This window comes from Pteropus alecto, unplaced genomic scaffold, assembly GCF_000325575.1.
Source record: "Pteropus alecto unplaced genomic scaffold, ASM32557v1 scaffold68, whole genome shotgun sequence".
In the NCBI taxonomy this organism is placed as follows: domain Eukaryota; kingdom Metazoa; phylum Chordata; class Mammalia; order Chiroptera; family Pteropodidae; genus Pteropus; species Pteropus alecto.
Window position 1 is genome coordinate 7,684,336 of NW_006441386.1, and position 22,492 is coordinate 7,706,827.

Consider the following 22,492-nt stretch of genomic DNA (forward strand, 5'->3'; position numbering starts at 1 on the left):
TGTCCTGGGAGGGCCACAGGGCATTTTGCCAAGGTTTAGGTCAGCTGTGGTTAAGCCTTGCCTACATGGCCCATGTAGAGACGTGCATGGTTGCCAGGGCACTATGACGGAGCTATCTCCTTCCAAGTGTTAAGACTTCTCTTCCAACCCAGCTCAGGTTGGTGGCAGGAGAGAGCCTTCAGTCCAGGAAGGAGACTGTGGATGGATTCTGCCCAATCTCCTTCCTTACATCCTTCCCCAAATACCAGCTACTGTTTTGACCCCAAAAAGATAGGAGGTAGGAGACATAAGGCAAGGAGATGGTTCCTCCATGGCTGGATGCCTTGGCATTTTGGGAGCTTGGTTAAAGTCTAGAGCTGACTCTTTCTCCTGTATGTACTTTCTTGATTCCTTCAGAGTATTCAATACTGGGTCTCTCTGAGGCACTTCCTGTGATGTGATCCACAGGAAGTACTCATGTCTGTCTTCTCTCAGAAATTCCAGAAGAGCTGCCTCCTCGATCCTGAAGCCACAGACTGCTTTAGCTTTTCCAGACATGAGAAGAACAGTCCACTCTTCCTCAACTTCAGGAAGCATGTGGAGAGCACCACTGTCAACCCTGCATCCTTGGGAGGAGCTTAGCGCAATTCTAGCTCCCATTCCCTGTCTCTTCTCTCTCAACTCTTCCATATACTTGATGGGGAAGCGGACTCAGGAGACACAAAATCAGCCCACGACTGTTTCCTTTGTAAATCCTGCAGCTGATGATCTGTCTCTGGCATTTCATATCTATCACCATTTTGAGTCTCGGAGGAAATTTTTAACATCACGGCGCTCACATCCTAAGATATTTGTCCCTTTCGAGTATCATAGACTCACAGTCTTTTACAAACTCAACTTATTCCATTGACCATAATTTTATATTTGTTTTTGATGTGCAATTGCCACTCTTTGGCCAGTAGCTATCCCTTTAAACTGGCTCTTCGTTCTTTGTGGTGATGTATTTCCAGTTAGCCTTGAAAACATTCTTACTTTCTGACAGCAGGATGTTTTAGGCCTAGTTTGAGGTTTTCTGCTTCAAACATGGAATCAGCTACTGTTTCCAAGGAGCCTTGCCCTGTGTATTCAAACACTGTATTAGAGGCCAAAATTTGGGCCATAAAAATGCAGATTTCTATGGTTTCACATTAGCACTGGGGGCATTGCAGGATGACAGAACAAAGAAATTACCCTTTGTTGAAAAACAAAAAAGATAATGACTTTATGTGGCTATTTTAAACTTAGTTATAATTTTCTAAGCCCTTTCTTCTGTTGATTATGATGTGTCCTGATATACTCTTCTTCATGTTTCCTGCACTTAGGATTTATTGAGTTTCTTGGATCTGTAGGTTTACAGTTGGCATCAAATTTGGAAAAATTTTGGTCATTATTTTTTCAAAATTTTAGTTCTCTTTTCTCTCTTCTCTCCCCTCCTTTGAGGACTCCAATTATATGTGTATTTAGCTGCTTGAAGTTACCCCCCATTCTCCGATGTTCTGTTCATTTTTAAAACAGCTTACTTCATTTAATTTATTTTTTATTTTGGACGTACATGCTATAAAATTTGCCATTTTAACTTCATTTTGCAGTTCTTAAAGGAAGATTTATTTGACAAGTTGCACTTAGTACAATACACCTAAAAGGAAATCACAATACAACAAAAGATTTAAATCAAGGCCTCAGAATTTCACATAAACACCAAGATCAAAATCCTAAAGTATTGATATTGCATCTCAAATTTTCCTTCACTTAAAAAAGCTTAATACATGCCTTAGAAGTTATTAAATGAAACTAGAATTAATAAACATGTCAAATGTTTTACTTTTAATTGTAAACACAGTTCCTACATTGAGTTTTTAAAAAAAGAAAACCATGTCTTTTTAACATGCATCCGTACAGTGTTCAATGTCATGTGATATAGGAGCAACATTTAACAAAATTCAACTGCTTTAACCTATACACACTTAGTGCTTAAGTACATCCTGCAAGAGAACTGACTTGAGAAAAGCTAAAAATTGTTTATAGTTATAGTTTACTCAACTTAGTTATTACATCCTAGATGAATGCTTACGTTCAAAAACACTGAATCTTAAGTCTTTAAAACAATCCCGATTTCCACTTAGAGTAAGAATAAATCAAAAGCTGGTATTGCAAAACTGTTAAACTTAAGTTTTGTTTTCTTCTTTAAAGAAAAGTTGACCGAGTCAGTGATGGGGTCAATTACATTCCCCATCCCCCGCTCACACTGGATGTGCTGTCATCCCTTCCATTCCATTCACTCCCAGAGACAGCTGGCTTCCACTACTGTCCTAGCTGCTGCTCGTGGTTCCTTGGCTGCCTGTGCAATGTTTGATTGATAATCACTGGAGTTTTCCTGTAATACTTGATCATTTCCTGTAACTCGTGCTGTTCTGGCTGTCACCATGTTTTAACCATTTTTAAATGTACAATTCAGTGGCGTTAATCATTGTGCAACTATCACTGTTATTCATTTCTAAAACTTTTTCATTACCCCAAACAGAAACTCTGTAACCATTGAGCAATAACTCCATTCCCTCTTCCTCTAGTAACCGCTGATCTACTTTCTGTCTCTATGTATTTGCCTGTTTTAGGTATTTCATATAAATGGAATCACATCATATTTGTCCATTTGTGTCTGGTCTGTTCATTTTTTAAAATTAAATTTATTAGGGTAACATCGGTTTATAAAATTATATAGGTTTCAAGTATAAAATTCAATAATACATATTCTATATATGGCATTGTGTGTTCACCACCCAGAGTCAAATCTCCTTCAGTCACCATATATTTGATCTCCCTTACCAAGGTCTGTTCATTTTTATTCAGTCTTTTTTCTCTATGTTTCACTCAATTGCTATGCCTCTGAGTTCACTAATCTTTTCTTCTGCAGTGCCCAATCTACTATTAATAGGATAACGGTATTTTTCTTCTCAGTCATTGTGGTTTTCTTCTCTAGAAGCTTGATTTGGGTATGTTGCTATGTCTTCCACATTTCTACCTAACAAGTCCAATCCTTCCTCTTGCTTCTTGAATATATATAGTTATGACAATTGTTTTAATGTCTTGTCTACCAATTCTATCATTAGTGTCATTTCTGGGTCAGATTTGGTTGGTTCATTTTTCTCTTCATTATGGGTTATATTTTCCTTTTTATTCGCATGCCTGATAATTTTTTTGGATGTCAGACTTTATGACTTTTACCTTGTTGGATACTGGATATTTTTTTATTCTTCTAAATATCCTTGAAATTTTGTCCTGGGAAACAGTTAAGTTACTTGGAGAATTTTGTTTCTTTTGGGTCTTTCTTGCTTTTAAACTTTGAACCAGAGCTGTTTCATTTAATTCCCCTCACTACTGAGGCTAGATCCTTCATACTGTAACTGATGTTCTCTGAATTTGAGATTTCCCACTTTGTCTACTGGACACATGTCCTATTGTTGGCCTATATGGTTACTGGGCAATGTTCTCACTAATCCTTTTGGGTGGTTTTCTCCTTGGCTTTTGGTGGTTTCTTTGCATGCATGTGCTGCATGTGCATTTAATATTCTCAACTGAATGCTCAGGGAGAGTTCTCTGAAGGTCTCCATAGTTCTCTCACTGTGCAGCTCTTTGCTTTCTGGTACTTGTCCTGCAAACTCCAGTTATTTTGACTTCCTAGACTTCTGGTTCTGTCTACGCAGCTTGGAGAGACTGCTGGGCTCTTCCTGGTTCCCCATCCCTGCAACACAGCCTGGACACTTTCTCCACACAGTAAGCTGGGACAATTGCAAGGCTCACCTCATGTGTTTCCTGCTTTTCAGACATCACTGTTCTCCATTGCCTGATGTCCAATGTTTTGAATGCCATTGTTTCAGAATGGAGGGTATATTTGGTCTGTGTTACCCCCTCTTGACTGAAGCAGAAGTCTAGAAGTCCTTTTATCTACCATTTACTTCATTTTAAACTTTAGAAGAACTAATGTGATCTAATATTTGGGCTGAAAACACAGAGAGAGAGAGAGAAAGAGAGAGAGAGAGAGAGAGAGAAAGTGTGTGTGTGTGTGTGTGTGTGTGTGTGTGTGTGTGTGTTATGGATTTTATTTTTAGCCTAAATACCCTGGAATAAGATTTATAGCATATAAACCTATATATTTCTTATTTGAAAAGAAAAAGAAATTATAGTCATCCCCTAAGGGGACACCAGAAAATTGAAAAGTATAAGGTACTTAATTAGGTGCCCAAATGAGTAAAGTAATAAAAGAGAGACTAGTGATTAAGAACAAAGTATAAATTATTTGAGGTATGTTCAGATCGTTCTTTAATAAATATATGAAACTTCTGGATAAAAGATATGCCTCTCTTCAGCATTACTGCATAATGCTAAAAGCTTTTCAAAGTAGCTAGACCAATCTATATCTCTCTCACTCCATTAAAAGTTCTCATTGATCTAATTTTGGCTACAAAGGGTATTGAACAACTTTAATTTGTGCCAATCTGTTGTGTGTAAATGGTAATTTGTTTGGGGTGTGTATATGTGTGTATGTGTGTGTGTCAAAATATAAATAACAAAAGTTGCCATTTTAGCCATTTTTAAGTGTACAATTCAGTGGCATTAATTACATTCACAATGTTGTACAACCACCACCATATCTATTTCCAAAACTTTTTCATCACCCCACATAGAAATTCTGTACCTATTAAGCGATAACTACCTAATCCTTCTCCCAAGAGCCCCTAGTAACCTCTAATCCACTTTCTGTCTCTGTGAATTTCATGATGTTCTTTAAAGCTCCTCAGCAGCAAACTTTAATCTTAATTAAGTTACAAAACATCTTTCCAACTTATAAAACTTCAAGTTAAAATTATAATGCATAAATCTCTGTGGACATAAAACCTTTCATTTTTTTTTCTTGTAATCAGTTCTCTCCATCCAGTCCAAAACAGGGGGAATACGGTCGGTGAGAATTTTCCAGAATCACACAAACCTCTACTCACCTCTAAGACCTGGGTCCTGGTCCAATTTGTTTTGCAAGATTGGGATTCTTGATCATGTTAAAAATAGATTGGGAGGTTAATTTATGCTGCAAGCTGACTGTCAGATCAAGGACCAGCTGAAGGCTTTTGGATGGTGGGCATCTGATTCCTCATCACATCATTGTCTCCCTGGCATTTCTGAATATTCTATTTCAAATACATGTAATTTGCCTTCACTCCTTAGAGCGGGGTTGTTAACCTGAGGTCCTGAGATGGTTCATGAATAAACCATTCACTAAGTCGGTGAACTTGAATGGGAATAAAATTCTATCTTTTTTTTAATTAACCTCTAACTGAAAGTTGTATTTCTTTCATTGAAGGAGAAATCACAGCAGTATTAGCAGCACCTGTCACTTTGCCATGAGTAGAAATCAGGGATATTTTCAGATTACATCTTGGCTGTTGCAAAAACTTTGAAGTGTCATTTACACTCATCATTTTTTGAAATTACGGTAATTAGAGCCATGCTAGAGCTTGCTACTTAAAGTGTTAATAAAGAAGTGCATATATTATCATACCACAAGTTAAAATATATTTTAAATTACTTTTTTTATTATATTTAACATTTGACTGAATTTCAGTATAATTAGTTTCCTTTGCAAATCTACACGTTTTACTTCACGAGTTTTAAAACATTATTCTGAGTGGGGGTTTTGTAGGCCTCACCAGACTGCCTAGGGGTCTGAGACTCAAAAGAGATTAAGAACCCCCAACCTTTTGCAGGGGCACTGCAGAAACTCTCCACCTGGAGGATGGCGGTTTTGGCAAGATGCCTCTTTTCCCTTTTTTAAAAGGTTTTGGGAGAATGATTGAGAGTCACTACTCAAAATTTATATTTGTGCACCGCTTTACAGTCTCTTAATACTAAGCATATAAGATTCCCCTAGATCCCAGAAATTTTACCTCTATCCCCAAAGGGCTCAAATTTGGCTGAGTTAGGAGCACCTGCCAGAAGAAACTATTTATTTGAATCATTGCTGGTACACCAATTCTATCTCTAAAGGAATGTTCACCTTTGGGGCCATAAAGTACCCGGCTCTGCATTTCAATGGGGCAAACACAGGTATGGACCCCCTGCCCTCCCGTAGCACAGTACCTCCATTCCCATGGCAATGACCTCTTTGGAGCAAATTCAGCTTCATGTCTGGGAGAAAGAAACAGCATTTTTCCATTTCTTGGTCTGGCTGATGGGTTAAGGAAGGGAAAACCCATTCCATGTGGTCAGGCCTGGTGCCCTCCCAGGGGCATCCTGCACCCTTGGTTTACCCTGGATCCCTCTGAGACCAGGTCACCCTTGGTCAAGCTCATGGGCCAGGATCTAGCCTCACTGTGGACCTGCCTCTAGGTAGAGAGACTTACCCAAACAGAATGTATAAATAGCAGTGGCTTACTTCCCCACAGCTCTGAGCTCTTCTTAGAGACTTCGGGTAGCCAAAATTACCCTTCTGTGGCTCAGGTAGGGGACACCTAACCCCATCTCTTACCTGAGGAAAGAAATGGGGGATCTGACAGCAAAGGGGTGGTTGGTTTAGGAGTCACTTGCTGGAGACAGCAAGCTGTCTCTTCCTTCTATCCTAGGTGTGGGATTGGATTTCATGTTCTCCACAGCCCTTTCCGTGGAGTTATCCAAGTGGATCCAGCGGGGGGTCTACTGTCCTTCAAGCCTCAAGTCTTTCCCCCCATCTTTTCCCACTTCCCTTTCCCATCAGTCTACTGATGATCTTTTCTCCGTCACTGTTCTCCTCCCCATCTTCTGCCCTGGCCCAGCTCATCGGCCCTCCTCCAGACCTATCGCAGCCTCCTTGGCCCCCAGGCCTCATTTCCCCCCCTTCCAATCCGTCCTCCCACACTCTTTATTGCCTAGCCCCAGGGTGATCTGTCCAAAACTCAACACTGACCCTATCTCAGTTCCCATTTCAAACTGGCTCTGGCTCCCTAATGCCCTTCAATTATGGCCTGACACTCAAGGCCCTATTAGCCCTTCTGGTCTTATGTCCCATTCCCTGTCCCTTGTACCCGCAGTCAGTCCCCCACCCCACCCCAATGTCCTCCATCAGCCTCTGTATGGCCTCAGTGCATGGGCCCTCTGTGACTGCCCATCACACTGTGATGGACCTGATTTGCTGCCCACCCAGCTACCCCACGGGTGTGGTGGGGCACAGAGCAGGCACCGAAATGCTTGCTGAGAAGCAAAGGAACCCCCCTGAAAATGTTGTTGCTATCTATGCAACAGCTGTGGTTTCCCCAAAGTCCCACTGAGTCTGGCTTTCTGGAAGTACCACTTTCAGTGACAAGCCTGAGGGTCTTGCTGTGGGGGCCACACTGTGGAGAGAGCCCCCTTTTTACTTGACCTGCTGCTGGGTCTTAGTGCCACATCCCTTGGGAGAGCCTGGGGTGGTGGCTGTCATCTTCTCTTCGTTCTCCTCTGAATTCATTTTAACCTGGGAACACCTCAGGAGCAGTGCCTGACTGCCACCCTTAGGGTGGGCGCAGACCCTTTCCCACATTCTTATACTCTGGGCCCTCAGTTTAGCAAAGTAACAGCTGTCAGTACCTTGCCTACTTCCATGCTCAGATTCCTGCTTTGGACACTTGGCAGGTGAAGTGACCTCCAAGGCAGCTGACTGTGTCAGAAGGGAGGGACATGACGGCCTGAAGGACAACACGTTCTGTGTTCAAGTCCTAATGCCACCCCTGAGGTCACCTGAATGCTTCCAAGGGGCAAATCCACTGAGGAGCAAGGATGAAGCCTCAGGCTTGGGGGTGATGTCTGCAGCTCAGTCATCTTGCTGGAGAGGAAGAATCTGTTCAGAGATCCAGCTGAGAGGCAGAGACAAACAGAGCTCTCACCAGCCCCTGGCCTCTGTCCAGCCGGAGCCTCACCCCAGACCCCCACACCTCCCACCCGCTCTTGTCCGAGTGGGATGGGGTTTGCACTTGGCCTGGCATAGACTCCAAACTACCAGGCCACAGGGGCAAGAGTGCAGAGAGGCTCCAACCACACAGATGGAGATGCTGAAAGCTGAGGTACAGGCTGTTTTCTGGGGCAGTGGCCTTGTACCCCCCACTTCTCCGTGGTGGCAGCAGGAATGATGCTCAGCCACTTCCCAGTCATTTTGTGAGTCAGGACTGGGTAGCTAGAGCAGCAAAGCCTTGGGAGCCCACTGAGGGCATTGGTACCCTCATAAGGGTGAAGTGGGCATCATGGGGGTGTCCAGTTGTGGTCCCAGGAGGATCAGCTGTCATAGGGTCTGAAATGCATATCATGGACACATGCCCCCAAGGATACTCCTGGGCAGGGGAATCATGGGTCTGTGGCCCCCTGTGGAGGCAGAATTTGGGTTGGGGGAGGGGGAGGTATACTTTGGCTCAGCAAGAACAAGATCCTCCCCAGAGGGAGCACTACCTGAAGGTTGGGGTGCTGAGACTTCCAGCAGGCTGTGTCTCCAGGGTGCTAGAGCTGAGCCTCCACCTGCAGGGAGGCATGGGGTAGGGGTGGCAGGGAGGCCCCGCTAAATCACTTTCAAGTTTGAGTCTAGGTCAAATCAGCCTCTCTCAAGTCCAATCCCCCAATGGGCTAATGTGCAGGAATCCTGCCCCACCACCCACGGATCTGCCCCAGAACCACCTTACTCTCTCTCAGCCAGGGTTCATGTCAACATCCCGGCATGCCAGGTCCAGGTTTTGCAGGCTCTCTTCCTATTCTTCATGGTGTACCTGCATCCAGGTACATCTTCCTCCCCTCTCCTCTTTCCCCTACCCTCTGCCACCCTGTCTTGCCCCCAAGCCTCTACGCAGGTCACTCCTCCCCCAACCCCTTTCTCACAGCTGCACGAAAGCCCCCTCCCTACTCTCTAGCCCCAGGGTAGTCTCCCTGAGTCCTGCTCTTGGGCCTAGCGCTATATCTTTGTGCCTCATTCAAGTACTGCTAGTTGTCACCTTGCAAATAGGGAGTTGGGCCCCCTAAGACAGAGCAGGGTGGAGGCTGGGCAGGAGCCAAGCCACGGTGGGCTCGAACAGGGGTCTGTGTATGGCGCAGTTCCATAAGGAGCAGTGCCCACCTCCAGGGCAGGAGAAAGGACGACAGGAGAGCCAGGTGCAGTCCCTAAAACAGGCTCTTTAATAACATTTATGTCTTCACTGAAGAGCTTCGCTTTTCCCACCCAGCGCCGAGCTAGGGCCGGCAGGATCTGCTGGACCAAGGGACACGTGGGCAGTCACACAGCAGGTCCTGGTGGCCCCAGGGCCTTGGCACCACCTGCGCCGGGCTAGTAGAAAGAGTACTGGTTCTCGACCGCACGCGTGCGGCCACGTGATCCTTCTCCAGGCGCTGCCTCGGGAGTCTCATCCGCGACGTTGGCCACCTCCAGCAGCCGCTCCGCACTGTCGCTGCGGCTGCGAGCGCTCAGCAGGCTCTCCGCGACGGCGCGCTGGGCGGTGGGCAGGGACGCGGCCGAGGACGACGAGGTGGATGAAGACGAGGCGCCGCCGGCTTCTGAGGGCGAGGCGGGAGGGCAAGAAGCGGCGGCGAGGCTGGAGAAGTAGTGCTGGCCCGCAGGCTCGTTCCAGCAGGCGGGGGGCGGGGGTACGGCGCTGGGCGAGGGCCCCGGGTCTGCAACGCGACCCGGCACATCAGTGCTGAACCCGGAGCCACCTCATTCTCATTTTCCCCAGCCTGAGCTTGTCAGACAGGGCCCAGAGACCCGGGGGAATGGGGTGGCCTGGGATCTCATAGGGAGGTAGAATCTGAATTCAGCCTTCCCTGTTCCAGTCCACCTCCCGGGATAACTAATGTCACGGGTATAGGCGGTAGTGCGCACAGAAATGGTGCTCAACCTGCTGTGCTGGACACTCTCACTCACAGCTCTGTGCTAAGCTCCACTTGTATCTAGGGAACTCCCAGGTGCTGCCCCTTCCCCTCTGCCAGGAATCACCCAGGACTCGGACCCTGTGGGCCTGCCACTCTCCCTCGGATCCTGATGGCCCCAATTGCTTACAGCTGCCCAAGACCTGGCATTACAGCAGAGCTAGCTAAGCTGGGTGGCCGCTTGAGAGCGACTCGCTTCCCCCACTGCCCACCTGTCTGTCTTCTTGAGCCATCACACCCGACCAGGTGGGGCGTCTTACCAGGTGGGGGGCCCTGGGACCGCACATAGCTGCGGAGGGTGATGTCTGCAGAGCCCCCTGACTCCAATGGGATGGGGTGGGTGTGGAAGTGGCGCAGCATATCAAGTACAGACTGGAACCAGAGGTGCTGTACGTGGCACTGCCCGTGGCCGTTCAGGGACAAGCGAAGGTGCTGTGGGCACAGATCCGCATGGTCAGTGTTGGGGTCCTGGACTGGTGAGTGCCTTTGTGGGTCACTTTGTGGGACCGAGTCTCATAGAGGCCACATGGGGTTGTGCCAGACTGGGCTCCACCACAAGTCTTATTTTGGGGAGGGTTACTCCTGTGGTGGGAGTGGGGAATGGAGGGGTCAACAGTCAGGCTGGGACTGAAGGGAGTAGGCATTAGTCCCTATGCCAGGAGCACCCACATCATGCCCCTCACACCCCCATCTCTAGTCTCCAAAAGCCGTAGAAGGTAGAGACTACAGCTCTCATATTAGAGATGGGAAACTGAGGCACGGGGAGGGAGTGACTCACCCATAGTCACAAGGCGCAGAACTAGAAAGAGAACTCATATTTGTGTGATTCTCTCACCCCAGTAGGATAGGGGTCTACCTGCTATCCTGGCAGAGCCACCGCCCAGGGGGGTGGGAACCACCCCGGGCTGGTTGAGAGTGACTGTATACGCTCTCAGCTGCTGTAGTGGGGAGCCTCTGGAGCATGGGGAACAGGCAGGTGCCTCCCTGGGTTTCCAGGGCCCATGTGGGACAGACACCTCAGGGAGAGGAGCCACAAGTCTGTGGTGTCTGGTAGTGAGCCACAGGTCCTTGGCTTCAGTCCTATTTTGTTCAACATGTATCCCACAGGAGGAAGAGTGGCTGTCCCTGGGGTATGTGGCAAGAGGAGAAGTGAGAGGAAGGTTTTAGGGTATGCACGTAGCCTTAAGCCCAGGAAGAGGTGCAGGCCTAGCCACCTACATAAAGGACAGAAGCCCTGGGCTGCGGTGGCGGTGGGGGCGTTTCCATGAATGAGTATGCCACTCAGCAGAGCCAGAGGTTGCCAGAACAGTGTGAGCAAACCTGGAGAGCATTAATGGCACCCAGGGCAGGGCCTCGGCCCCTGAGCAACTACAGAGAGGGATCCTACCACAGTCTCAAACCTGGGGAGGGCCTTTGGGGGCAGAGGCCCAGGGCAGAACCTGAAACAAGCCGGGTGCATCTCTGTCTTAAGGAAAACCTTTCAGACATTTATTATCTGAAAGTGAAGAGCTACCCTGGAGAGCAGAGGTCCTCCTTCCCAGGAGGTGTACAAGCAGGAGGCTGGGGGTCCTGCTGTACCCCACCACTAACTTATCTTACCTTGAGCAGTCAACCTGTTCTGACAGGGCAGCAGCTGGCATGAGTTCATGGCTGGATCTTTCCCCAGGAAGGAGAGGAGCCTCCTGTCCTGCTTACCGCACACCTGCTTTCCACCCTCACCGCAATGCTTCCTTCCCACCTTGGGCTGGGCACTGTTCTAGCCTCTGGCTTGGGCATGAGTCAGCTCCAGGCCCTTCGGGGATGCAGCCTGGGGTGGTGTTGGCCAAGAAGTAAACTTGGGGCTGTCAGGGATGGCGTTAAGTGCCTGGTTATCAGAGGAACTGGTAAGGGCGGCTGCTTTCCAAGGAGATGTCCCTGGGGATGTGCTGCCTCCTCCATGTAGTGACAACACTGCCAAGGAGAGAAGTGCAGCAAGCTAGGGGAGGACTTGCACCGGGCCAGCTGGGAGTTGGGACACTGACTACCAGTGCAGGTCTGGAGCAGGAGTCCTGGGGTACCCCCTCCTCTGGCAGGGACTGAGGGGAACCATGTCGTGGGAGGAGCTGGGCCTGGGTCTGTCTCCCTATCAGAAACTCATGATTGGGGGGGTTTGAGGTTCCTGCTCACTCTGGTCACACTGTAACTGCCTCCCCCCGCACATCATTTCACTTTCTGTCATATTTTCCTTTGCACGTTAGGTCATTATTAGCACATGACACCCGTCCTCGAGATCTCACTGTCTAGGTGCACTGTCACGCCTTTGCTGTGCCCTGTCTGGATCACCCTTCCCACTTTACTTTAAGAATTCTTCCTCCACTGCATGTCTCAGGTCAAAGTCCCCTCCTACTCTGGCCAGTAGGGTCAGCAACCTCCTCTGGCCCTCCAGGCCCTGCAAAGCTCTCCTGTCTGGTCCTCTAGGGCCTACCTATGTATGGTTCCCTTCCACCTTCCTTGACTTGAATATAGGCCTGGCCCGGGGCTGGGGCCCAGGACGGGTTGGTGAATTGATCTGAGGAGGTTAGAAGCGGGGCTGTCTGGGGTGGGTGGGGCAGGAGGGCCTTGGTTGACTCCAGCCCTGCACTGAAGTGGCTCTGGGTAGAGACCCTCAGAAGCTCTAATGTTATGTGATTCCTAATGCGCAGGGTCAAAGTTAAGTCCTCAGAAGGGCATGGCCTCCTGAGTGCTCAGCTACCAGAAGGTGACTTTCCTATCTAGATAGTGGAGAAGCCGCATCTGGGGTAGACTGCAGTTCCTCAGAGAGGTGTGGTTCAAAGAGTATGGCCAAGGGGAGGCCTGGTGCTTGGGAAGTCATACCGCACCCACATCCCTGGAACCTGCTCCTGGGACATGGGTACGACCTCACAGCCAGGGCCACCTTAGCCCCCTGCCCCAGGGCTGGCTGCTCTGCCCCGCGGCCTCCCTGCGCACTTACCTTGGCCTTGCCCTGGAAGTTGAAAGTCAGTACATACTCCCCAGGCCGAGTCTCACTCTGGCGGATCACGAAGAGGCCATGGTTCCGGGGCCCGCCCACCAGCACCAGCTGAGCTGCCTTGACCCGTGACAGTGTCCCGTGGAACCAGGGGTAGTCAGAGAGCTCCAGCTCTGGTACTCCCTCAGGCTCAAGCTCTGCTCCCTCCTCCCCTGGAGAGGATGACAGTGTGAGGGGCATGGGGTGGGGTGGGTGGGGCGGTACCAATACATAAGAGAAGAGATGCAACATCTTGTTGCGTTTTTACATGTAAAATGCTGTTTCGATAATTTTATAACAAGGCCAGGAACTGACCCCAGCCACTAGTTAAGCATATGAGCTCAACTGAAGTACAGAGGGAAGTACTATCCTAGTTTCATTCTCTAGGTTAGCAACAAACCTGAGAACAAATCAAGTCTCCTTGTTCCTAATCCCTGGTTCTGACCCTCCACAACCCTTCTGTGAGCATTTTCTATTGAAACCAGAGCCCATGGGAAGGGTCACGTTCCCGGACTGGCCTACAAAAGCCAGAAATCTGAGCTGCTATGCAGAGGACCCAGTGGGATGAAATGTCATGGCTTCTGAGGCTCAGGAAGGGCCTTGGAAGGAGCCATGGGTGGCCATGGCCTAGGCTAGGGGTACAGGAAGGAGAGGCTAGGAGAGCAGGCTGCCCCCATTGTACCTGTGTTATTGCTGTCACTGCCACTGCCACCCGAGGATTCCAGGGTCTCTAGGAAGGTCTCCAGTGGGACATGGACCAGGGACTCACTGATGGCATCTCTAGCCCGGCTATGTGGGGCTGTCACCACAGCTGCTGTTGTCTCTGGGGGCCGGGGCAGGTCCACTGATGGAGAAGTGACAGGTAAGACACATGTCTGGCCATCTTGGAGCAACCATCCCTCCAACCCTGCCATCTACTACTCCGGCCAGCTCTGCCCCCACCTACCCTCCGTGAGGAGCTCACAGCTACAAGAGGCCACTCGGCTGGCCAGACAGCCTCCCTGAGCACAGGAGTGCTCAGTGTCTTCCTCGCTGTCCCTATAAGACAAAAAAGCATAACCATATTCCGCCATGGGACCTGGACCATGGGCTGCTCAGAGAACCAGTCAGTGGCTCACCTAGGGTCCTTCTGCCTCCATGTTCCTCTGTCACACCCTCATCCTGCTCTGTGGCTATCATGTAAGTGACTGGCCATATAAGAGAGGTCTCCAGGTGGGTACAGTCCTCTTTGAGGACACATGACCTCTGACCACAAACCTACAAAGGGCCGGTCTCCTACTGGGATCTCATAGAGTCCCTCAAATGGTGGCAGGGCACAGTGGCGGGTGGGGCCTGGGCAGCTCTCTTTGCTGCCCTGGGCTTTTGTCTGCCCATCTGCGACACAAGGTGGCTGGGACCTTGCCAGCTCTAAAATATTGCAAAGTTCACCCTCACAGGGTCTAGGGAAATATTTTGCAGAGCAGATGGTCGGGAGCGTGACAGGGGAGGGAATATAACCAGTTTGGGGATCGGGGGCCTGGGAGGCACTCTGAACTTTAATTGTGCTTCCTTAAACGAAGCTGTTAATTAGAAAGCAGCAGCCCCTCCCCACTAGGGCTTGCCTCACCCCATTAGCCAGAAGAGCTGTTGCCAAATGCTCTGCTGCTGGCCTGCCTGCCCCTCCTACTCTTGGCGTTGGGATCTCTCCTGGATGGTGCTGCCAGCCTCCCTGCTGCTCTTCCCATACCATGACCCTAGCTACCCTCTGCTTATTCATAGCTATGGCCCCCCACTGCCCCCAACCTACCAGCTTCCTGGGCTTTCATCGAAGTCCCCTCTTCACCAGCTCTAATTCTAGCTACCCGAAGTCCTTGCCATTCCCTGCAAGTCCCAGGCTCACGCACACCTCCACATCTTTTTCTGGGCTGTTCTCTCTGCCCTCAACCACCCCCAGCCCCCTCTGCCTGGCTTAGGCCCACTCTTTCTTTAAGTTTCAGAGATGGTGAGCACCTCTACCAGCATACTATGCCTTCTCTGAGCCCCAGGCTGGGTTAGGGGCCTCCCTTCTATCTCCTCAGCCCTGTGGACTCACTCCATCACTGCCTTCCTCCTAGTGGCCTTAGGCTCACCAGGGGTGAGGACAAGACTTGATCTAACTTCCTTGCAGTTCCCCAGGCCCTGGCCCTGCAGAGCAAGCTTTGAAGAGCCTGCTGGGAGTAGGGGTGGGGGTGGGAGTATGAATGAATGGCTGGCACCAACCTGAATAGGATTGCCATGAGAAAAGCCCATTTCTGGAGCTCGGCACTGGAAAGCTACCCCGACCCTGTCCACCCATCCTAGGGCCACTTGGGCGCTTACCCCAGGTCCACACAGCCCTGGATGTCAGCCACCCATGAGTGCTTCTGCAGTGAGTCAATGGTCTCCAGGATGTACTCTGCTCCATTCTCCACCTGGGGAAGAGGTGGCCCGGAGTCCAGATAGCAGTCAGTATCCCAAACTCCTCCACCCTCAGCAGGGGTCTCTAGACCCCAGGATAAATGGCTCATCCCACTTCTCCCCCCATGAGGGCTCATTGGTGTGAGCAGCAGGGAAGACAACGGGGTCACTGTCAAGCACCATCCCAAACTCAGGCCAAGGTCCTTGGGTGGAGCCGTACCCCACATTCTCAGCAGCCCCTCCTTCCTGGGCCCACCACTAGGATGACTGGGGATGATGTCTAGCCCTGCTGACCTTGGATCCTCAGTCCCTGGAGATGCAGCCTCAGAGGAGGTCATGCTTGTCAGGGAAGGGTGGGCTGGCACCCTGGAGATGGAGTGAAAGGTCCTCCAACCCTCAAGTCAGTCAAAGGGCCAGCTGACCCAGCACACTGAGGGGCTCAATTGCCTTATTCCCTGGTATAAGCAGCCTCCATAGGGGAAGCCCCCGCTGTGGGCCAGGCCCAGAATGCGCACATACATTATCTGGTGAACTCTTCCCAACAGCCCTGGGAGGGAGGTGATATGCTTTCCCTGTTGTACAGATGAGAAGACCGAGGTTCAGAGAGGTCAGGTATCTGCTCAAAGTCCCATTAGCACTCAGTGATAGCACTGGGACCTGAACTCAGGTCTCTGTGATGCCAAAGCTGTGTGCTCTCAGCTTCCTGCCTCGGTTACAATGCAGTTGTTGGACCCCCAGCATCTCAGAGCTGGGAGTGTCCTTAGGGACCACCATCAACCCCTCTCTGAACAGATGGGGGAACTGAGGCCCAGAGTGGGGCTGGCAGGTGAGTCCCTTTGCCTCAGGGCTCCTGAGCATAAGCAGTAGCACTGTTGCCACCCAGCTGTTGGGAGCGAGGCTCTGGACCTATCTCACCCAGCAGAAGAGAATGCCAGGCAGGAAGGGGCTATGTCCTCAGCCCCCAGCCTGGGGTGACTCAGGGCATGAGGTTGGCAAATGTTTGCTAAATGAATAAGGGCGTTCGTGACTGAACAAATAGGGGCAAGTAAAAGCATAAACCCAATCAGGAGGCTAGAGAAGAGGATGGGGCTCCATGAAGCTTTGGATGGGTGGAGCTAGGCCTCCTACGGGACTTGGCCTCACAAACACCCTCTAATTCTCTGAGGAGGGACAGGGCACAGCCCTGGCAGCCTGGAGCTGTGTCCTTAGCAACCTGAGCAGGCTGCCCCAGTGAAGTGGGGCCTGGGAAAAGGATGAACTGCCCCCGGACACACTGGGGTGCCTTCCTGCCCACCCTCAGTGCCTTTGTGCCCTCCGTGGGACTGGGTGGGTCCCCACACTCCAGTGCTCTTCCACAGGAGCATTTGCATAACTGCTGCAGGCTGGCTACCAGTTTACCCGCCCAAGGGGTAGGTATGTGCTGGCTCCAGTGGGGGTTGGGAGGAGGAAGTGAAACTCAGAAGAGCTTCACCTAGGCCCAGGAGGAAATGGGAACAGGGGCCCCAGATGCTGGGTGACATCTGGGGCACTTGGCTCTAGAGCCCAGGCCTAGATTCAAGTCCTAGCTAAGTGCTTGACATTTATGTAGGGTCCTAGGATTCCCAACCAGAGCTCCCTCCCCTTGACCTGCTGCTAGCCCTTTACCCTTAGTCCCCCTATGGTGGCCTCAAGCTGTGCTACCCATGAGGGAAGTGGCCTGGGACAGCCAGAGGATCTGTAGGGCCAGGTGTAAGGCTAACCTTGAGCACAAACGTGTTGTCCTTCTCCGGCATCTCCAGGGGCATGGTGGTGCGGACCTCAATGATGGCTGAGAGAGGGATGCTGACCTTGGGCCTGGAAGCCTGGGAGGCCAGAGGAAGAGGCAGTGAGAGTCACCACAGAGCCTCCTGAAACCTTCTCTACCCTCTCCCCTTCCCAGATATCACAGTAGCCCTCAGTTTAGGATGCCATGGCAGCCCTGGCAGAGGTGTTCCCATCCCCATATCACAGATGGGTAAGTTGAGGGGGTCTCTGGGAAACAAAGGGACCTCCCATATAGTCACACAGCAAGTCAGGGACAGAGCTGGGACTGACACCTGAGTCTTCCACCTCTGAGCCCTCCAGGGTGAACTCCACTTAGATTGCCCTTGTGCTCAGTGCACTCATCAGATTTGTGGTCTTCGCATTTTGACCTTGACCCATAGTAAGAAATACATTGGACATTGTGACTTAGTACACATATAGATAAAAATATCTCTGAAACAATGTTTCACCAAGCAATATTTACCCTGACTGTGTGTGATGGACCGTGATATTTTCTATTTTATTCTAGTTCATTAAAAAAAAATGCTGGTCTCCTCCTTCAGACTAGCATTTTCAGAGTATGGCTCTGGAGCCCCTGACTCAGGGCTTCTGGAGCTGGGCAAGGCTCTGTCTCCAGGTGGAGGAAAAAGGACCAGTGTAAGGCAGGAATCCTAGGGAGGGCCACTCGTGGCTGGCCCTCCCTACTCTGCCCCAAAGTTCCTGGCCATGACCTGAAGTCCCCTGGGGCTGGCTTGGGACTGAGATTCCTGGCAGGGTTTGGGCTCTGGGACAGGGACTTTCTCAGGAGGAAAAGGAAGGGCCACAAGTTGAGTGGGCAGGCGGATGGGAATTCCTGGCAGTGCTGGCTGCCATCCAGCGGGTGCAGGCCTGGGCTTGGAACCTCGATGGAGAAACTTGGCTGACCATGGCAGGCCATCTCACCCGCCACTGGGGTAGGGGGTCCACGGTCCTACAGTGGGTGGAGCGGAGGTCTGTAGTGAAGGCGCGGACTGGTGACTTGGGTTGGGCTTCCACGGGCTGGAGGTGCCAATTCCTCCACTGAGTGTTTGAGGACTGTCTGTCTTGGCCCAGCTGCCTTTCGCCCTGCTCCAGTCACACCTCACTGTTTCCACTTCCTGGACAGAGTCTTCACTCACTCAGCTTGTGCCTCCAGAAATGCCTGTCCTGGGTACCTGCTGCTTGGTGAACACTTATGCAGTCTGAGATTCCCCTGGCTGGGGTCCCCAGAGCACCCAGTGCTCACCCATTGAGGTTTACCATCCAGTCCTGCAAATACCAGTTTCCTAGTGGCCCCCACAATGGCAGGGGGCAAGCCTCATTGCTCCCTGGGTCCCCAGGGCTTGCCTGGCCCTGGGCTCTGAGGGGACTGGAGGCTGGAGACTTGACTCATGGGGCAGTGTGAGAGGGAAGTCTGAGGATCCCAGGAAATAGTTCTTGAGCTTGCAGATCTCAAGCTCTTGTCTGTTCCAGTGGTGCAGCTAGGACTCAGGACTAAAAGGCAGTGGGCGTATCAGCAGGGTCTCCCTGGGATACAGTACATTTAGGAAACTGGACTTGAGCCCTTACTGTGGTCTGATCCACCTTCCCACAGGCTCACTGCTGAATTCCCAACTATTTGCATGAATGAAGAAGGGTTGGAGGCCAGATCAGAAGGTAGGAACCCACTTGCCTTCCTCAGAGGTTGGGGAAGTAACCCCTCAGGAATCCTGCCCTCTGCCAGCAGTGAATGGTGGGCTGAAGGGACAACAGGATAACCAAGAAGCCACCAGCTGCTACATCTCCTCCCCCAAGGGCAGCCGCACGCCTCTATTTACAGCCGGGCAGCTGTGATTGCCACTCAGGGCCTGGAGCCCTAGAAGCCCTGGGCCTCTGCCCCTGTCCTTTGGGTGACCCTGGGCAAGCCCTACCTCACTTCCCATCCCTCACTGGGCTTTGGTCTTCCTGACTGACAAGGGGTACAGTTAGGCTTAGTGGCCTAATGATTTCTCTCTGAGAACTAACGGTAGGCGCCTGGGCAGTTTGTGGGTCTCAGGACTTGGGGAGAAAGCGCTTCAGATAGTATGTCCCTGGGAAGCCCACACCCTGCCCCTCCAATGGAACCCAGAGTTCTGACAGACTGGGAGATGGGGACAGAGGTGAAAGACTCAGGTTGAATAAAGGCACTGAGGACAGGGTGGGCCTAGAGGTGGGTGGGGACCCTGGGTGGCTCTTGGGGGTGCTGTCGGCTGCTGCACCAGCACGACCTCCCACTTTTCCGAATCTTCCAGTACACAAGGAGCTCCCACCTCCATGCTCCTTTCATTCCTGGGACTCCCAGCATGGCGGGTATAATTAGCCCAGCTCTGTCACCCACAAACTGTGTGACTTTGGGCAGGATACACCCCCTCTGAGTATTCCTTTGTTTTCTCTTCTGTGACGGAGATCACGAAGCTCACCTTGCCAGGGTCCAGGGAGATGAGGCCGCCCACCAGGCTTAGAGATGGATGCATGGTGGGCTCTCAGAGAGGGGGCACTATTGTTACAGTTATTACCACTTTCCAAACAAGGTGAGTTTGCCACCCCGGAGGAGACCCAAAGCTGCCCCCAGGATTCTGATGGTGAGCCCGAGGAGTGGGGAGGAGAAGGTGCACTCAAATGAGCAGCATTGCTGGTGACAGCTAGGAGCTTATCTTTTGAAACCCAGGCCAGAAAGGGGTCATCTGGGCAGGGGCTGAGCTGTAGCCTGACAGCTGAGCTAGGGATTCAGATTCCCACAGACTTAGAGTGTGTCACTGTCACTTCTTGCCCTCATCCCCACAGGCTCCTCTCTGTATGGCTCCAGCCACCAGGGGCCCCAGGTAAGGAAGAGAGGAGGCAGGCAGTGAGGTATGCTGGCATGGGAAAGAACAGTACCCCAGAACCTGTCCCTACCCAGAGAGCCCTTCTGACACCTCACAGGTGGAGAGAGCGGGCTTGAGGGGTGACTTGTCAGACAGGCAAAGCAGGACCACATCCCAGGTTCCTGACACTCAATACTCCATCCTGCCAACCAGACTAGGCAGTGTGGTCCCCAAGGCCAGTCCTTGGCAACCTTGCTGTGCCCACATCCCTCTACTGTCCCTCAGGTGGGAGTTGGCGCTCACCTTGGGTGGCACGAAGAACTCGAGGCGGAAGCGCTCACCCGCTACGGCTCGGCGCAGGAGCAGGCGGCACTTTTGCCACTGAGCGGTGCCACCTGGGCCCGCGGCAGCATCATCGGCCACCATGAAGCGCAGCGCGCCCTCACGCTGGATGTCCACTAGCTCCACCTTGGCCGCCAGTGTCCGCGACAGCCAGAGGCGCCGTGTCCATTTGTCGCGCGGCTCGGCCGGGGACTCGGCGGCTCGTGGGGTGACATCAGGCTCAGGAGAGGCACGCCGATGCCACATGTCGCGCACACCGTCCACCACGCACAGGCTCATGTTGCGCAGTGAGAAGCCCTTGCGAACCCGGGCCTTAGCACCCGCGTGCACTGACACGTCCTCGGAGCTCCGCGAGTGGCCACACGGTGCCGCCTTGAGTGCCGCTGGCTCGGGCTCCATGGTGTCGGGGTGCTCCGTGGCCCCCGCCATCAGTACGCGGTGCACCTCCTCACTGAAGATGTCCAGGAAGTTGGCAACGAAGTGGCGGGAGAATGAGGCCCCGGCGTCCGGTGTGTCGTGGGCCGGGTTGTCCCGCAGGAAGCGGCAGAATTTGTGGGCGAAGTCCACCGCAGCCGCCTGTGCATGCAGCTCGCAAAACTGCCGCCAGTCCGGGACCCGGGCAGCAGCAGCGGAGGGGCCGGGGGCGGCACCATTCATGGTTCCCTTCCCATTGCAGCCCTCTGTGGCTGCAGGCGAAAAGAGATCCAGGTGACTTTGTGACCTCTGACAGTAGTGACCGCTTGTCCTGTATCCTATCCCATTCCCCCAGGGCTCCCTGGGGCTGTGTATGCCTCTGTGTTGCGGGGAGGGGGTGGGTCCTACAACGTGCAGCTGTTCTGAGCAGCGCCAAGGTGTGAAGAGAAGGACCACCAGGGAGGCAAGAGGCCGTGTCTGCAGGAGGGGAGCCCTCCATTCACTTTCTCTTTAAACAGCTGTCTCAGGGACCCCAAGTTCATTCTAGGGGCTGCCAAAGGATACTGGGATGACTGGTGCCCTGAAGTGGGGTCTCTATGAACCTCCAGTTACCTCACTCCCCTACGTAGCCTCTTCTGAGGGTCCCCCTTCTTCCTCTGGACAGGAAGAAGTCACAGTGCAATCCTCTGGGCTCTACTTTTGCAATATGCCAAGCACCCAAGCCCTTCTCCATTCCTTGGCATCCAGGTTGCTGTCCAGAGACCCACATAACCTCTTCTCTTATAGGCAGTACTTTAGCAGGCTCTTCACTGGTGACCACCCCCCACCCCGCCCCCAGGAACCTAGTCATCATTTCTAAAACATAGACAGATTAGGTCCCTCCTCTGTTCAAAATCCTGCAGTGGATTCTATTCCACTCAGTAAAAGCCAAAGTCCTACCCTTGGCTCCGAAGGCCTCATATGATCTGCTTCTATTTACTTCTCTAAGCTTACCTCCTGCCCTCCTCTCCTCGCCCATTCTGCTCTGGCCGCACCTGTCTTCTTGTCATTGCAAAAGCATGCCAGTCATATTCCCACCTCAGGACCTTTCCACTTGCAATTTTCTCGCACTTGCCTGGAATATTCTTCCCTCCACACTCCCTCACCTCCTTCTGGTTTCTGCTCAAATACAGCCTTCCATGACCACCACTCTACCTGGGAATAAGAAATGCTCCTGCTCCACCAAGTGCTGGCGTCTACTGCCCTTTGCCTGCTTACTTTACTCCATAGTGCTTACCCGCATTTGACATAACATTTATGCACGTGCTTGGTTGTGTTGTCCCCAATCCTCCCCCTTACTCTTCCTCTGAGAATGCGAGCTTCGCAAGGCAGGTATTTTAACAGTCTTATAAATGTCTGTGTCCCCAGTTCTGGGCACATGGCAGGTACCTTGTAAATACTGAATGAATGGGTGAATACATGAATATGTTTGGCATACTAGGCACGCACGTCACAGCTGTCACTGCCTAAGCCCTTATATGGGGCTTAAGGACACACAGCTTGTTAGTGACAGGCCTGGGATTCTCACTCTGACTCTAGGACTTGGGGGTCACCTCCTAGTGTGGTTCATGTATAACTAGCTTTTCATACTGGCATTGAAGGTGCTGCCTCCTCAGACTTCTTTCTAGCATAGTGGCCTGCATGCGGTACCTGTGTTTCTACTTCCTGGAATCTTGTTCTCTCCAGAGCACCCATCTGAATCTGACCTTCTTGAAGAGGCCCCAATCCAGGAATG

At 51.5% G+C, this 22,492-nt stretch overlaps 1 protein-coding gene across 1 annotated transcript in view; it reads right to left on the minus strand.

The window, feature by feature from the left end:
* Positions 1-9,148: 9,148 nt before the first annotated feature.
* Positions 9,149-22,492, minus strand: part of SH2B2 (SH2B adaptor protein 2) — a 22,227-nt gene continuing 8,883 nt past the window's right edge. Inside the window, exons 2-9 of the mRNA XM_006918581.3 lie at positions 20,266-20,990; positions 17,080-17,181; positions 15,263-15,354; positions 13,872-13,963; positions 13,608-13,769; positions 12,890-13,098; positions 10,179-10,350; positions 9,149-9,663 (exon numbers count right to left, since the gene is read on the minus strand). Coding sequence (XP_006918643.1) covers positions 9,320-9,663; positions 10,179-10,350; positions 12,890-13,098; positions 13,608-13,769; positions 13,872-13,963; positions 15,263-15,354; positions 17,080-17,181; positions 20,266-20,961 — 1,869 coding nt within the window. The 5' untranslated portion in view covers positions 20,962-20,990 and the 3' untranslated portion in view covers positions 9,149-9,319. The remainder of the gene's footprint in view (positions 9,664-10,178; positions 10,351-12,889; positions 13,099-13,607; positions 13,770-13,871; positions 13,964-15,262; positions 15,355-17,079; positions 17,182-20,265; positions 20,991-22,492) is intronic.